The sequence below is a fragment of the Chiroxiphia lanceolata genome, chromosome Z, assembly GCF_009829145.1.
Source record: "Chiroxiphia lanceolata isolate bChiLan1 chromosome Z, bChiLan1.pri, whole genome shotgun sequence".
NCBI lineage: Eukaryota > Metazoa > Chordata > Aves > Passeriformes > Pipridae > Chiroxiphia > Chiroxiphia lanceolata.
In genome coordinates this window covers 68608132-68626019 of record NC_045671.1, presented here as the reverse complement: position 1 = coordinate 68626019, position 17888 = coordinate 68608132, and the positions used below count along the sequence as shown (strand labels likewise).

The 17888-nt window shown below is 41.4% G+C and overlaps 1 protein-coding gene across 1 annotated transcript; it reads right to left on the bottom strand.

The window, feature by feature from the left end:
- Window positions 1–962: 962 nt before the first annotated feature.
- On the bottom strand, window positions 963–13336 carry TMEM175 (transmembrane protein 175). The gene is made up of 10 exons (XM_032675941.1): window positions 13187–13336; window positions 12793–12831; window positions 10761–10858; window positions 9581–9632; window positions 8642–8677; window positions 7192–7275; window positions 6396–6560; window positions 5254–5332; window positions 3389–3530; window positions 963–2860 (listed from the first exon to the last, which is right to left on the bottom strand). Exons 1-10 carry the CDS (start codon window positions 13313–13315, stop codon window positions 2197–2199), a joined length of 1488 nt encoding a protein of 495 aa, XP_032531832.1. The 5' UTR covers window positions 13316–13336; the 3' UTR covers window positions 963–2196.
- Window positions 13337–17888: the final 4552 nt, after the last annotated feature.

Sequence of the window (17888 nt, the reverse complement as noted above, 5' to 3'; positions counted from 1 at the left end):
TGTGTTTCGCTTTAATTCTAATAGAGACAAAAGCCTGTGATGTTTAGTAAATCTGTAAAGAACAGCTAGCTACAGTTAGATTTGGGAATGTTCTAGTTGAGAATGACACAATTCAAATTAGTGCAGTTTGTTTCTCGAGAACGTACCAAAACTATCACAATGATCCTGAATCAGCTCTGTTTATACAAAGTCTCACATCAAGTTTCCCCTCAAGTTTACATTTTTAGATACTTGGTTTGAATAATAGTGTCTTGACTATAAGAAAAAATAAAATTGTTCTTTTTGCAGAACAAATTACTTATTTAGAAGTGGGATAAAAAGAAGGAATGCATTAGTTAGCCAATACAGTTCCTTGTAGTATTTATACATTACAATTCACTTCACTTCAGCCTTGTAAACACTGCAGTGAAACTTCTCGGTCAGATTCAGTTTGCAGTCTCATTTTCTTCAAGTACCAACAGAAATAGAATCAACATTTCTTCACATCACATTAAAAGCATTTGTGTGTTTTATACAAAAATCACAAAACTGAGGTTTTTGATGGTTTTGAAGGAAAAAAAAACCCACCATCTAACATAACTGTAAACATTGGATATAAGTTTCACCTGCAGAGCAGAAATAAAGCGCTACAAGTTTTGTTTTTTCACTGATTGAAATTTATTACAAATACACATATTCACTACCTATTATGTGCCTATTTGTTTAGAAACAAAACCATACAGAAACAAAAGTGCTTTTATTAAGTATCAGAAAAATCCTGCTACACACAACACTATGGAAGTTGTTTAACCTCAACTAGGTATAAATCCCCTTGAGTAGCTGAACATACTCTCTTCACAAGAAGGATGTAATATTTACAATTACATATAGGTATCAAGGTGCTTCAAACCAAAAGCACAAGTGCTTTCAAGATTGATCTCAACTAAAACCAGATATCTGAATTTGTTTTCACTTCTAATTTCTTCAGGCATACTTTGCCACAGTATTTTTTTTGCAAGATGAACAACAAAATTCCCCAAATGCCTTTAAATATGGCATTAAAGTTGTCAGGCACTAAGACAGTTCAAGATACAAACTAATGGCTCTGTCAAAAAGAAATGTAAAGGCTTCCAGGGCAGCCAGAGGCTAGATGACTTGATAAGCACAAAGCTTATCAAACCACATAAAAGGGTAAAAAAAAAAAAATCCAACAAACCCTAGACTGGAACTTCTACAGGGTTAGTTTCTTCTGCTGTCTTCCTGAGACTCAGATGACTTAGTAAGCCACTACTCAGGAAAAAACTCAACTCCCTTACCTGAGGGGGTACTCTCATATGTGGCAGTCTGATACTCTCTTTGAATATGACATCATGCCTTCAGAATAACAGAAGGATGTTCCATTCAACAGACAGGAAAACAGACACAAAAAGCCTGAGAAATACAAAGTTTTCAGATGAGCTGCTGCTGCAGGACAGAAAACAAATTTACCTCTAGTCCCACAGCCCTTTTCCCTGGGAGGTTATCAAAGTTAGTTGAAACCTTGGATCGTGGCAAAGCCACATGAATCCTCATTTGTTACATATATCCTTTCTTAAAAAGAACAAATATGCCCAAAGAACTTGTGTTCAGGTAGCCTGGAAGACTGCTATCACAATTGCAACTCCCATCTAAACTCACACACAGAGCCACTCAAATGCAGCAGGTAGGTTTCCAAATGCTATCCCCAGTTTATGCCTATGCAGAACAGACACATTTGGGGGGAGGGGAAGAGAAGACCAGCAACCTGTATGCACAAATGTTCCACCATGATGCACCTTCCAGAAATCCAGAGGTCTCCATTGTCATTCATACCTCACTTCTTATCTTACAGTAGCCCAACCAGCTTCTGTTCTGGTGTTTGGTTACCATTTTGCTGGGCACCTGTTTGTGCACTTCTTAATCGAGCATCACTGCAGTTACATGTCAAGCAGCATTTTTTCCTGTAGAGTAACTCTAAAGGAAACAGAACATGCTTTTCTTTGTATCCCCTATTTGCCCAACATTTTCAATAGCAGATTTTGGAAAAGGGGTCTCAGGCATGACCAGCTAAAACTTAAATATGCCCTAGTTATGGTCAACGCAGGCTTTGGTTTAGGTCAATATAATCCACACATGAAGATAATGTGAGTTAGAAGAACTAAAGTTAATCTCGTAACTTCACATGCACTGTGTGGAAACTTAGGACAGCGTTTCAGTAGGAGACAAACATGCCTCTTCTTCTTCTAACAACACAACCTTCCGTCTAGAGAGAGACATCATGGTCTTTACAACAGTTAAAGAAATTCTAACAAAAATGCGCAAGGCAAGAAAAGCAAATGGGATTACAATCTGCATAAGATGGAAAATTGCTGTGGAAAATTCACTTAACAAGCACGTTAGAAAGAAGGTGCCAAGGCTTACACAAGGATAGAGAGCCAGCTTGGCAAACATAAAGGCATGCTCCTTGCCACCATATCTAGCAAACGGATGCAAAGTTTCCCTTTCATTGAGGAGGGCTGTAGTCCATATTGCAAACTGAAATATGCTGGCAAAGAAGGTGATAACACAGCTGACCTGAATGGCTTCTATTTCATTATGAGACTTCTCTGCAAATTCACTGGTCAGCTGGTAAGCTAGTGGAAGCCCACCAATGAAAGCCAACGAAAGTATGTTAAGCAGTCCCATTAATCGGGTAGCTTTTGTCACATAAAGGAAAAGTGAGTGATGGACAAACCACAGGAGACCAATTGTAACAAATGAGCCAAAGTAAGCAAGGTAGTTTGGCCCATATTCACTTAAAGCTTCAAGAAGACTGCCATGGAACTTCTCCTCAACTTCTCTGGGATCAGGGACATTGTCTTCACTGTGGAGAGAAAACTTACTTTACATATTACTGTTACAAAACCACACCTATAGCAACACTGAACTGTGTTGCTTTACTCTGAGCAAGTGGGGAACAACAGGCATCCATTATAACTTCTAACTTAAAAGTGTTTAAAATAACAGCTCTGCAAAGAAATTAGATCTAAAAGGAAATCTGAATGCCAGCTGGCATTCCTCTGTGCTAATAAAGTTGCCACAGTGACTAAACAGCTTTTGTTGGTAAAAGCCTTTCATCTGAAAACAAATGAACAAAACAGAAAGCTTTTTTCTTCAAGACTCCCCATCCCAACATGTATTACATAAACTGGTGATTACTACTGCTAGAACATGGACGTTAGAAGTATTTTTGGTTTGTATTCTGTATCTTTTCAGAAAATCATACCTAAAGTAACCACTGCAGGTTTTAGAAGTCACAGACAATGTCTGATGGACTTTATTTCCTCAAATATTACATACAAAGTTAATATATTTAACAATACGAAGTGAAAGAAGCAGTACAAAGCCTTACCATATATCCAAAATGAGCAGGGTTGCTACAATAGCATAGACTCCATCACTGAACGCTTCTACCCGTTCTTTACTCAGAGGCTCACTGAGGTAAAAAGTGAAGGTTTCTAGGCTATGGTGTTCTTCCTCTTCATCCCTCTGACCTGGAAAAAAAATCAGATGCTTAATAATGAAATAAGAAGGAAGTATAAAACAAGGTAGTTCAACAACCTACTGTGACCTCCCTTTCTCTTTCTCCCGACCTGCCAAAATTTTTCTGTAGGAAGAAGGGTGCCAGTCATCCACACAGGTCAGTCACTCCACTTTTTTTTTGGCATCTGTGCCTCTCCCTTAAGTTCATATTTCTTTCAAGACAAGCACTTCAGGGACAAAAAAAAAAGCCCTGTTCTTTAAATTGTATGGCAAACAATTTCCTCCAAGTGAATATTGACTCAAAGCTGTAATTGTACAAACCAAATCAGATGCTGTGCTTCACGAAGCCCTAACAGCTGTAGGTCCTCTATGACAGTGTGAAGAACTAATGGTAGAAAAAAACCCTCTCTGGAGTATGCTGGCTAAACTGGGATATCAAATTTAAAATAAATCAAGTCTGTGGTCAAAAGGTGGAGCTTTTACAGGAAAAGTCAAACCCATCTAAAGACTGGATAGGTCTTTAGACCCATCTCTAAAGACTGGACTCTGAACTGCCTAGCTAGCCAAAATGCACTGCTGCAGGACTATAGGTTGGACAAAGAAAAAGCTTAAGCTTCCAGAGGAAGCAGGAAGAGGAACTGAATACAAAGCAAGTGTAATCACAAGAAATTCAGTAAAGTAGTAATTTATGTCAGCCATCTGACAGGGTGAGACGTACACAGACATGACCTGACTGCAAACTAGTGTCCCCATTGCAGCAAGCACAGACAATATTTGTATGTGTTTATTCTGGGCTCTGACAGTCTGGCTTCATCCTTTCACAGCATTTCTGCCTCCCTATTATTGGTGCCACATGGGAGAGTCAGAAGTATGCTCCCATTTGCACTGTAAACAGATGGACTTGTACTAGGCTGAAGAACAGCAGTGGAAGCACAAAGGTGTTACTCTTCTGCCCTACCATGCGAGTGTCAATTCCAAAGACATGATCTGCTCAGTGTTTCTCTGGTCAGTTTATACTGCTCTCTCACTGCACCTCTCAGCTGAGAGGCTGCATGACACCACATTCTCCTTTATGTTGGCACTGGCAACCTCCTTCTCAGCAGGGTTTAAGAGTAGCTCAGGCTATTGGCATGGCTGTGCAATTGTTAGTCCTGACACAAAGAGGGCAGAAAGAACATAAGCAAGGAGCATGAGGGAAGGAAGCATGGATTTAGGCTGACTCAAGCCATGTGGGAAGGCACCCCTCTAGACCATAGCACTTAATGAGATCTAACACCCTGAACAGTTAATTACCCTGAAGAAGTTTGATTTACAAGTGCAGCTCTTGCCAGTTTGAATATGTGTGACTATTCAGCATTGCAGGGAAGAAAGCGATAACAGCATATTCTTCCCTCTCCATGCTCCCTTTTTAGGAGGAAAAAGGGATAGATGGCCTGCAGCCATCATTCATGTACTTATCTCTGCATGCCTGTGCATACTCAGGACAAACTAGAGAGGTTTTTCACTCAGAGAGGATCTTCATATGTGTTGTGCCTTACACAAATCTCATCACAAATATGGAAAACCAGGGAGCAGGGGAGAAACTCTTTGGAAGCACATCAATAGGCCCCAAAATGACTACATTCTAAGACTGAAAATGGAAGCAGAACTAAAATAACTTCATTACAGGCTGTTTGGATAACATGTTGACAGTCTAATCTGAACATACTCCTTTGAATTTTGTTAATTACTCACCAACAATTTTGGTTTTACACCATTTAATGAATCGAGTGAGATGTGGAAAAACGATTACGAGTCCAAGAAGCACATAAGACTATGGAAAAGAAAGCGAACAGTTTAAATATAGTTACAAAAATATAAATTACCTTCCAAGTTTAATATGAAACTATTACTCTCAATCTTATATATAATCACATTGAGAAAAACAAATACTGACTTTACAACCTGAAAAAAGCTCAGCTGAAATGAATGTGCACATCCTGAACATTACATGTAGAACCAAATACTGCTTTTTGATAGCTAATTTAGTACCAGCAATGAAGCAAATATTTCACTGTTGCAAATATTAAAAAAGCCAAACGACCCATTAGTGAACAGGGGGAGGGAGAAGAGGAAAACATTTTCAGATAAAATTATGCCTTTTCACCTTTGGACTCATAACTGCCCCTTTCATCAGCTGCAACCTGATTCCTCCCAAATGTGAGTGCTATCTAAACACTGCCAATTCTGTGGAATCTTTCTCAAAATTCAGTTAAATCCATCTTTTCCTAAAGAACAAGAGGAACAGAAGCTCAGGATACATTTAAAAACTAGATTTCAGTTCCAAGTAGGGGTTCTGAAAAAATAATAACAGCTATTAGTAAGTAGGAGCAATTCACTGCCATTAAATAAAGATGGAGGTGAAAAAAGGCTGTGAAAAAGCAGGCCTTAGCCAAAATTATTTGGTTTGAGATGAGGTTGCCTAACTGGTCTGTTTATTCTGTTTTCTCTTACACTCTAACTTAGTGCAATGAAGCAATTGCATTCACTTGTCTTCAGTTTGTGCAATGTGGTGTTTATTTCATGTAACCTTCCACATTACCTCACCTACTTCTGATGAGTAAGATACTAAGCTAAAGTTTAGAAGAACTGCTTAAATGAAAAAATCAGGTGTAGCAGAATAATCTATTTAAACTAAACAAACTCATGGATCAAGTTACAGATTGACAGGTCTGAACTGAACATATTCAGTGCAAAACAGCAGCCACAATACCACAGAACAGGCAACTGAGAAAGTCTGCATATTTAACATGGACATCATTATTTTCATACACAGTCCTAAAGACAACTAATATAAACTGCTGCATCAAGGTTTTTGGCTATCTAGGAGAACTTACCAAAGGAATAAAGAAAAAAGAAAAGATGGCTGCTAAAAAGCACAAAACTGGTCCTCTTAGGATAATCTTTAAGATATGACGTTTATAGAAATTCTGATTTTCAGACTCCTGTATCTGTTGATTCAGTAAGTGTGGGTGATAGAATCCATATGCTACTATCACAGCCTGCAAGGAGAAGAGAAGTGCTGAACTTACGCAGTATTTCAAATATAAAACATAAAGTTATAAATTAACAAATTCCAAAACACCATCAGACTTATTTTTCGCTCCCATATGGAAGGTTGGTCTTAGAAACTCTGAGATTTCACAGCGCACTGTACGTCAAGATTTTAGTCTCCTCTGCAGAGCTTGTCACAACCATGGGTCTTACACGAAGAGGAATGAAGACCTCCATAATAATGAACAGAAGTGACAAAGCAGTGCACCAGGAGAAAAACAGCGCCACAGGACTGAGGCTGAAAGCCTGTGTTCCCTCATCCACCACTGCACGGCTCAGAAAGAACCTCAGCAGGAAAAGTAAATTGCAATTTCCCCCAGGCATTTTTAGAAAGAGTAGGAAAGAAACTCTGTGGAGATCAGCTGATTTAGTTGGATAAAACAGCTTCACAGGACAGTGGAAATGCAAACTTTCATCTTACATACAGATACTGTGTTATCACAACAGGCAGAGCTTTGAAGAAGAATGCTATACAACCAACACATTTAGCAAGTTATACTCCTAGGTAAGAAACTTCATTTTAGTTCTACCCAAGAAAGTCTATTTAAAAGTAAAAATATAAATGGATAGATCCAATACCTGTATAAGGCCAATGACAACAGCACAGACACTGAACAAGAAGATGCCAAAAGGTACCTCTGGAAAGGAGGCCATTAAGGAAAACTGGAAAAAACCACAACTGGATCAAATATGTAATTAAGAAACAATGTAAGAATAACAGCAGAGAAACGGAAGCACTCTTCATTCAATACTGAAACTCAGAAACCTAAACTATAATTTGCATTTCACTATAATTCCACTAAATGCAATTTCTAGCCACAAATACATGCAGGCATCCCAACCAAAGGCATCTGGAGAGATGGCTTTGCTCTGATGTTGATACTGCTCAACCTTAACCACTCTGACACTATGTCTCCATAATAACCATAGGCTGGCCTGTAGCTGAGCATAAAGTTTAACTGGTTTTGGTGGACATGACGTTCATAGCTGTGAAACTTTTTGATATTAGACAAATTAAAAGATTCAAAAAAGTACTCTCTCTCTGTGGCTCTCTGTTGTATTAACTTCTGCAGTTTCATTGGTGGGGAAGGGAAAGCAGGGTGTAGTATTGAAGTAACATTGGCAACTTTCCAAAAATTATTTCAGCTTCAAGGCAAAGTAAAAATTATGTGCTCTTGCAGATAAAGATTGCTTTATTGACCACAGCCTTATTTTTTGCAGACTAATATTTAACACAGATATGTCCACAGAGAAACAGGTGCCTGCCTTACACGTATAACAGTCAAGATGCGTTTTAAGCAACTATTTTATTCTGTTATATAGTGTTGAGTTGCAAATATTCTTTTTAGGTCATCTGACTAAAAATTGTCCAGATTTGAAAAATGAACATCAGCTGCCAGAATCAACCTTGCTGAGTAAGTCAAAAGCCATACCACAAACTCTGTCTAGATTACAAAAGGAAAACGTTCTATCATCTAAAGAGGAGTCTGAAATACAGTTTTAATTATCTTACCAAAGGCAAAATTCTCATCAGATAACTTTGACCTTTTTCAATACAGTTGCTCTTTTAAAAGAAATCATGGGAAATTTTTGACCATGAGGGTGGTGAAACACTGGCACAGGTTGCCCAGTCCCTGGAAACACACAAGGTCAGGTTGGAAGGGGCTTTGAGCAACCTTATTTAGTTGAAGATGCCCCTGATCATGGCAGGGGCTTGGATTAAGTGACCTTTAATGGTCCTTTCCAACCCACACTATTCTATGATTCTATAATACTATGGCTTTCTATGACTATCATTTTTCTTCTAGAATACCCATTTTCTGGCAAGTCTAAAACATGCAATAATTGAAGTTATAACATACCCTCATGAGTTTTAAAGAAGCAAGTCTTACTATTATAATGGATTCAGGGTTAATATTATAGTAACACTTTCCTGGGTTTCTGAATACTTTGGTAAAGTTTTTCCAAATGAATAAAGAAAAAAACCACTGTAATTTAAACATATATCACATTTTAGAAAAGTACTTACTGTATATGGCAAGAAGGTTATGATCATCATACAGGCCTAAAACAGAAAAATGCATAGTGAAACACTAGGTAAAAATACAAAGCAAGCAATGCCCTCATTGAAGATGTGTCCAGAAAATACAAACGGATCAAATGCTTGTGCTGCATCATGAAAAATAGCCCCGTTTCTGAAGTTGCTGAGTTTTGACTACAACAAATGGATAGTTTGTACACACCTTTCATGTTTGCTATCCCAACTGTACAGGCAGATTTTAGAAAACACTACACTTTTGTTACCTATACCACAGGTAAAAGTTTTGCTACGGTTTTTAACAGACTTCTTTCTAAAGTAGCAATGGTAAATGTACCATACCTTCTAAATAGGTGTTTCTGATTTGTCAAGAACATTAATCTCTCATATAAATATTTCATATAAATATAAATATTTCATATAAATATAAATATTTCATATATAAAAAAAAAAACCTAAAAAAACCCACCCCAAACTAAAAACAACACCTCAAGCACAAAGAAATGCTCTGCTTTGAAAGCTACATTAGGTAAGACTTACAGGCCTTAAGCTAGTCCTCTAAAAGAATTTCCTGTAGTATTATCTCATGGAGCTTAACCAGTGCTTTTATTAACAAAATTAAATTAACTGTGTGTCAGAGAACAGAGTTTTAAGCACAGAAAAATACTCAGTTCCTCAGATGAACTTCAGACCAACCTGGTGCAGAGCTTCTTTTGGCTTATAGTGAAACATTTGGAAGTTAAAAGCAAGTTACTTATCAATCAGTCACCTTGGCAAGGAGGAGTTAGAGACCTTTGTATCTTCCTGACTTGGAAATTTGGCAGAGTGATGCTATTTAAATTAAAAACTTTCGGATATTGACAGACACGCTTAAGAAAAAGTGATCCAGTGCTTGCCAGTTAAGCATCCAGCGTGTCTGACAAGACTTACCAGATTCAGAAGAGCCAGGACATCATCTATAAGCTCTATGACCTGAAACAGTCTGTCAAGGCAAGGCAAGGTATCATGAACAAGCCAACTCCCAAAATATATTTCACAACACTATACATAAATTGTGCATTTATATATAGTATAGGGGAACCTGACTTTCTTTGCTCCAGAATTAATACAAGTATTTCAGGTGTGACCAAAACTCATTTACCTCAAACATGAAGTAATTTGTTAGAAAACTCTGAAGAGTGAGATACAGTCAAGGTCAGTCATGGAGCAGTTATTAAGAACCCAGTTTCCATTTGAATGACAGAGTATTATCAGAATGTTAAGGCTTAAAATTATTTATCTTGAGATACAGCACAGTTATTATCACACAAAGTAAAGCTTTGCTTGCAAACTTCCCCACACCTTGTTAAAGAAATGAACTGATCCATGAAACTGCCACTTAGAAGCAACAGAATCCATCACCTTCCACTAAACCCTAAACTATTCAAAGACTATGCCTCAGCATTTACTTATGCAAGCAAAGAAAAGTAATGTGATAACAGCCCCGATGTGAGGTATCAGCTTCAAATATCGAATCACAGGTGGCACACCTTGACTGCAAAGCAGTCGACTAATCCACTTGCACAGTAACATTTGTAAATTTAAAAATTCCAACAAAAACTGCCATGGTTCCAGTATGATGCCTGCATGTCAATTCCTTTTTAACTACCAAGACAAGGCAGGTAAGGGTGCCCACAGCTCTATAAAATGCAGAACATTACAACAGATAAAATGAAACATTACAATTGATTTTGTGAGAAGCACTGCTGAGGAGAGAGAGACAAGTTTTTGGGCAGCTAAACTGTATCAGTTCCTCTCTTGTGGAACACGCAAGTTAAAAAGTCACACTTTTTCAGCATAATTAGAAGTTTAATTGCATCTAAAATATGAAGTAAAATGAAAAGTAAAAAGATACATGCTTGTTCTTCTCTGTCTCACTATGTCAGTGGTGTAGGAGTAGTTATTCAATGCTAAGGGTAGCATTTCTTTACAATGATTTTTCAATATTATTTAACAACAGACAATTCAGAAGTATGTCAGCAAGACAGAAATGTATCAGACACCTGGTTATCTCCTGTACTTTTAAAAACTAGTTTTTCTTCAACTTTGGAGTTAGACATATTCTTCCTACCTGACATGAGCTGCCCATGCCACTGTGACTATTAAGAAGGTCATCAAGTAGACTGCAATTTTTGCTAGAAGAAGTTGCTGAACACTTTCACCTAATTTCTGCAACAGAGAAACAAAAGTTAAATGTTACATTTTTTAATTATTACCAATATCTGCAAATGAGAAATGACATGCCTCCCAAAAATGCAGTTCTCTTCCAACAATCTTTTCAGTACCTTGCAGAGGAACTGGTTTATCAGAAAAACTTATTAACTAGGCTGAAACATGGCATGTGATGTATCAACACACCTCTTCGATCTGTAAAAGGGCTTCCCAATACTCTGTTCACCTTGTGATTCACTTAAGCACCCTCTCACCACTGTTACTGTGATAATGCATTTCAGAGCAAGACTGGTCACAATGTCCCTCTTTTATTTTCACAGCACTGACTTCTGGAGTAAAAGCAGCACAGAAGTTTTCATGTGATGGTTGTTAGCAAGGTGGAAAGAGAGGGCTTAACCTCTGCAAATTTTGCATGTGCCGCTACAGTGGCTTAAATAGACCTATGCAGCATATTTGCTGTGTTACAGATCATATTTGAGCCTCCTAAACTGAGACAAAAGGTCTGTTTTTAAGAGCAAAAAAATACATCGTGATAAAAGAAAAAACCCGTAAATTTTCTCAAATTGTTTTGTTTCCTAACTTCCCTGTTTTTTTCAGAATTAATTTATTTTCTGTTATCTTCTTTTCCCACCTTTGCTTATTCAGATTACGTTTATTATTGACCTGATTTTTTAGAAGCACAGAAGATGCTGAGTTGGAAAGAACCCATTGGGGTTATCCAGTCCAACTCCTGGCCCTGCACAGGACACCCCAAGAATTCCACCATGTGCCTGAGAGGTTGTCCAAATGCTTCTTGAACTCTCTTAGGCTTGGTCCTGTGACCACTTCCATATGGAGCCTGTTCCAGTGCTCAACCACCCTCTGGGTGAAGACCTTTTCTTGATATCTAACCTAAACCTCCCTTGACACAACTTCAGGCCATTTTCTCAAGTCCTGTCATTGGTCACGAGAGGGAAGAGATCTGTACCTGGCCCTCCACTTCCCCTTGTGAGGATTCTGAAGACCCAATGAGCTCTCCCCTCAGTCTCCTCCAGCTGAACAGACCAAGTGCCCTCGGCTGCTCCCCACATGGCTTCCCCTCCAGACCTTTCACCACCTTTGCTGCTCTCCTTTGGACACTTTCTAACAGCTTAATATCTTTCTTATATTGCAGTGCCCCAAACTGCACACAATATTCAAGGTGAGGCTGCCCCAGGTCAGAGCAGAGCAGGACAATCCCCTCCCTCAACCAGCTGGTGATGCTTTGCCTGATGCCCCCCTGATGCCAAACCAGAACAGGGTTGGCCCTCCTGGCTGCCAGGGCACTGCTAACTCAGATTCAACTTGCCATCAACCAGGACCCCCAGGGCCCTTTCCCAGCACTGCTTTCCAGCATCTCATTCCCCAGTCTGTACATACATCCAGAGTTGCCCCATCCCAGGTGCAGAATCCATCACTTTCCCTTGTTAATCTCCATACGGCATCCAAGTCATTGATGAAGATGTTGAAGAGAAGTGGGCCAAGGACAGAGCCCTGCAGAACCCCACTAGTGACTGGACACCAGCCTGATGTTACCCACCAACATTCAGACTGCACTACATAAGTAGATTCTCTAAGTGATGATTTATTACCAAGAAGAGCTTTCTGAAAGATGTTTTGGTCCGATGGGCAATTTCTAGTTCATAGAAAAGTAACTATAAAATCTGTGGCCTACAATATACAGCTTATTCAGGCATTATGTCTCAATGTATGCAGATAACATGGGTCTTTGGTATTTGATTTTTCACCCACAGTTCACCAGGTTATCCCCTATGCAAAATTTCTACTGGGCTTAATGTTACTTAACGGTTTCAGCTCTTTAAAGCCTGGAACTCAAAATGAAGCAGGACTGCTATATGAGGATGCTACATCTACTTGTGAGATCACGAGAAACAACAAAACACACGTGATACCTGATCAGGATGTATTTTTGTGTGAGCCACCGGCAAAATCTGAAATAACAAAATGCTCGTTAGTAGATGACACTCTTTTTCTTGTTGAGAGCCTCACTAAAACGCAACAAACTTCAGGCGGACGCCAGTACTGCCGGATGGCGCGGCCACGAGCAGCCTGGGAGGCACATCCGCTTTTGGGCCACGGCCGGCACCGCCGACACTGCGGGGCTCGGGGACCGCTGCCCAATGTCGCGACAGCGCCGCGGGAGGGGCCGGGCCCCGCGGGAGCGCCGGGCGGGCCGGACAGGCACGGGCGCGACCCGGAAACCCGGGAGCAGCCGCGGCCGCTCCAGCACTCGCCCTCCCTCCTTCCCTCCCTCCCTGCCTCCCTCTCCCGCCGCCGAGCGCTCACCATCACGGTGGCGATGATGGAGAGCAGCGCATCGCTGTAGGCCAGCAGCCGGTGCGATGTCTGGGTGCTGCAGCTGCCCGGCTCCGGCTCCAGCCCCCGGCCGCGCTCCGCGGCCCGCGGAGCCGACATGGCCCCGCTGCGCCCCGCCCGCGGCGGCGGCGGGGGCGGTGCTTCCCCTCACGGCCCCGCGGAGGGGCGGGAGCCGCCGGATCCTCCTCGGGTCCCGGGTCGGGGGCCGGGGCAGCGCTGCTCGTGGTGGTTGCCGAACACGCGTGAGAGAACGGCGGTGATGCTGGGCGTTCGGCGGCTGAAGAAGCGATGATCGCTGGGCTTCGCGAACGAAGATTTAGGAAGGCTCTATCCACATTTGTTACAGGCACACTGGTGGCTAATGAGGCCAATACGCGATAGACATATACGATTGCAAAAGGCACAGCAGAAAGACTTCTTAGATGGTATATTCTTCAAGGCACGGTTCTTTCTGCGTTGTCTTTTCTCCTTGAGAGTGATCCTGTGTTCTCAAAGGAAGCAGCAGCGTTATAGATGGTGTGTCTCCAGACCTCTTGATTGGAGGCCAGAGTAGACCAGTTCTGTTGATCAATATGGCCAAGGCTGAGATGTTGTTTCAGGGAGTCCTTGTATCTTCTCTTTGGGGCTCCTCTCTTGTGGCAGCCGGTGGCAAGTTCACCATAAAGCAAGACCTTAGGGAGGGGGTGGTTGGTCCTTCATCCTGGAGACGTGCCCTGCCCAGCGCAGCTGTGTTCTCATCAACATGGCCTCAATGCTTGTGACTGCTGCTTGTTCTAGAACAGATGTATTGGTCACATAATCTGACCAGTGGATGTTTAGGATTGTACAGAGGCAGTGTTGGTGGAAGTGTTCTAGGAGATGCAGGTGGTGGCGGTAGATGACCCATGATTCAGATCCATATTGAAGAAGCAATACCCCACCTTTAAAAGGCCTTCCAGTTGATCTCTCCGTTTTCCATTGCAGCATCCCGAATCCGGTGACACTGATGGTGTTTTCCACGCTCAACTAAGGAAACATCAACAGAAGAGGCAAAGAAACATTGGTTCTCTCTTGGAGAACCAATTGATATTCCTCAAACAAGTTTCATTTTTAGAAAGGGAAGAGCATTGCCAGCGGGTCGAGGGAGGTGACCCTGCAGCTTCACTCAGACCTGGTGAGGCACATCTGGAGTGCCGTGTCCAGTTCTGGGCTGCTCAGGACAGAGGGACATGGAGCTCCTGGAGTGGGTCCAGGGGAGGGCTGTGAGGGTGATGAGGGAACTGGAGCATCTCTCTTATGAGGAAAGGCTGAGGGAGCTGGACCTGTTCAGCCTCAAGAAAACATGACTGAGAGGGGCCTCATCAATGTATGTAAGTGTCTAAAGGGGGGGGAACATGCCAAGAGGATGGATACAGGCTCTTCTCAGTGGTGCTGAGCAATAGCACCAGAGGCAACAGTCAGAAGCTGGAACACAGGAAATTTCCACACTATCTGTGCACCTGGGATCTCAGTGAACATAACCAGACTTATAGTGCCTAGTTGGTTATAATCAGAAATGAAGCCTAGTGGCACCAAGCCCCTCTGATCTCCCAAGACCAGAGAGTTTATTTTCTGCCATATTTCTATACTTTTAATACAGGACTCAGAAAACATTGACTGTTGTTTGTAATTGTTTTTTTCCTTTTATTTTCAGTCTTTTGGAGTACACATGTACCCTACTAGGGAATATACATTGAGTGAGAATATTGTATAAGACACAACCACAGAATAGGTAAGGTTGGAAGGGACCACCAGAGGTCATGTGGTCCAACTCTGCTCAAACAGGGTCCCTTACAGCTTGTTACTCAGGACTGTGTCCATAGGGCTTATCTCCAGAGCAGAAGACTCCATGATCTCTCTGGACAACCTGTTCCAGTGATCAGTAACCTGCACAGTAAATGAGGTCTTCCTCATATTCAGGTGGGACTTCCTGTGCATCAGTTTCTGCCCATTGCCTCTCATCCTATTGCTCAGCACCACCGAGAAGAGTCTGGATCCAACCTCTTGGTGCCCACCTCCTTTAGATACTTATATACATTATATACATTATGTATATACATTGTATACATTCTATACATTATATACCTATTATATACTAAGAGGTTCCCTCTTAGTTGTCTCCTCTCCAGGCTGAACAGGCCTGGTTCCCCCAGCCTTTCCTCAAAAAAGAGATGCTCCAGTTCTCTCATCATCTTTCTTGCCCTCTGCTAGACCAGTTCGAGGAGCATCCTGTCTCTTGTACTGAGGAGCCCAGAACTGGACACAGCACTCCAGAAGTGGCCTCACCAGGGCACAACAGAGAGGGAAAATCAGCACCCTCGACCTGCTGGCCATGCTCTTCCTAATGCACCCCAGGATCCCACTGGCCTTCTTGGCCACACAGACACACTGCTGGCTCATGGACAGCTTGTTGTCTGCCAGGACTCCTAGGTCCTTCTCCACAGAGCTGCTTTCCAGCAGGTCAGCCCCCAACCTTTACTCGTGCCTGGGGTGATCCCTCCCCAGGTGCAGGACCCTCGCCTTTGTTGAACTTCAGACATTTCTGCTCTGATGATCCCTCCAGCCTGTCGAGATCCTTTGGAAAGGCTGCATGATACCTCTTGGGTATTGGCAACTCCTCCCGGCTTTGTGTCATCACTGGCCTTGCTGAGGAGGCATCTACCCCTTTATCCAAGTCACTGATGAACAAATTAAACAGTACTGGGCCCAGTATTGAACCTTGGGGAACACCACTAGTGACAGGCCTCCAACTACACCCTGTGCCACTGATCATGGCCCTGTGGGATCTGCTGTTCATCCACTTCTCTGTTCACTTGTCCATCTTGGAATTCCTGAGCTTACTTATCAGGATATTGTTAGAGAAATTGTTGAAAGCCTTGCTGAAGTCAAGGTAGAGAATATCCACTGCTGTCCCTTCATCCGTTCAGGTGGTTGTCCTATTGTAGAGGGCTATCAGGTTGGTTAAGCATGATTTCCTTTTAGTCAATCCATGCTGACTACTTCTACTTGTCATCCATGTGGATAGAAATACTCTTCAGAATGAGCTGTTCCATCACCTTTCCAGGTGTAACAGTGTAACAGTGGTGCTATTTTAGAATGTAGTGTAATAAAGATTAATGATTAGGTAGACTGAAATTATTTGTATGAATGTTTTTCACTGCTTTGTTTGAAGTGTTTTATGGAACGTGTAACTTGAGTTTGAAGTGCATTTATTACACAGAATTTAAATACTTCCAGGCACACAAATCTGTTTGACTAGTTTAGTTTTTTATTGTATCATAATAAATTCTGATATGAAAGAAAGGCAACGAAATAGATGAGTTAATGGATTTCATAGGGCATTTCTGATAATCCTTAACTGTGGTTTAAAGTCTTCTCTTTATTGCTCTCCTCCGCAAACACTTAAGCAACCATTGTCCTCTGGAGAACCGGTGTTTTTTTGCTGTTATGTACAGAAAACTTTTGTTCCTAGGATTTAAAACAAAACAAAAAAAAAAAAGACAAAACCAAAAGCGGTGCAGATGGTCTCTTTCCTTCAACTAAGTCACCTCTTCATGTATCGCTTTCCAGAGGGCTGGTTTTCTCTGAGAGTGACAAACCTCTTGTAGCATACTAGCTACCACCTGAGTTACCATAGTTAGGATGTGCCTTCTCCAGGCATTGCAGCTGAGATACAATTTTGCTTTATTTTTTTGAGGATTGGCTTTGTCTCATTTGTTTAAGTGCCTTGCCTTCATTACTGCTTTTATTACTTCATATACCTCACTACTGGAAAGTGTCTTGAAATGCAGGCATGCTGCTTCCTAGCACTGAAGACTTCTTTGCAGAATGAACACACATCTCTTGTGAGATGTTTGCTGGTGGCCCAGTAAGGAATGTGGTTTGCTTGTGATGGCCAGTTGTAAAACCTTCTGTTGTCACTGAAGTTTGACCTGCATCTCAGTATCACTCTTGCTGATGTTTAACATGCCTAGGCTATGGAGCAACATTTTCAGAAATGACATATGATTTGGAGAAGCTGAGCTCAATAAAATGTATTGCAGCAGCGTAGAGCTGCTCAGCAGCACAAGGGTTTTTAAGACTAGACACACCTGTTGAGTCTAGGCAGCCTTTTGATACTGCACTTTTTTTGATACTGCACTTTTGTGCTGCACTCAGGTGCTCAGGTGTGTTGTTGCACTATATTGCACATGTATATGTATGAAATTAGCCGAAGGGAAATAGTGCTTCCAAATGGGCAGCACTTCCTTGCTTAGTTTGGATACTTGAGTCTAGCTGTTCCCTACTAGTGTCTCTCCATCAAGGCAAATGGTAGGAGAAAAGGTGTTTGTAAAATGAATTGTGAGAGCCTGAGCACTAACAAGTTTAAGATTCATTGAGCTAGGGCATAGCTTTTAGTCTCAGAATTCAAGGTAGCTTATAATGAACCCACTGTCTTCATCCCTGTTTCTACAGAGCATGCTGTTTTGTTGCTCTACAGCTCCTGACTTAGCCTCTGACATAAACAGTATTGTGGAAGAAGAGCACAGTTCTTACCATCTGGAACCATTATGAATATTTGTTCTCAGGTAAAGAGAGATACATTTCTGCACAGTTCACTACAGATGAGTACGAACTATGGATACTGTGCCTAGTTGAAAACATCATTTGTCCC

Bases quoted from the DNA above. Each gene is read 5' to 3' on its own strand.
- TMEM175 (XM_032675941.1), bottom strand. From the start codon at position 13,315: ATGTCGGCTCCGCGGGCCGCGGAGCGCGGCCGGGGGCTGGAGCCGGAG. The intron at 10,859-12,792 runs GTATCACGTGTG...TCTCTGTTGCAG, and splicing joins CAAAAATACATCCTGATCAG to AAATTAGGTGAAAGTGTTCA. The intron at 8,678-9,580 runs GTAAGTCTTGTC...TTTCTGTTTTAG, and splicing joins TCCTGGCTCTTCTGAATCTG to GCCTGTATGATGATCATAAC.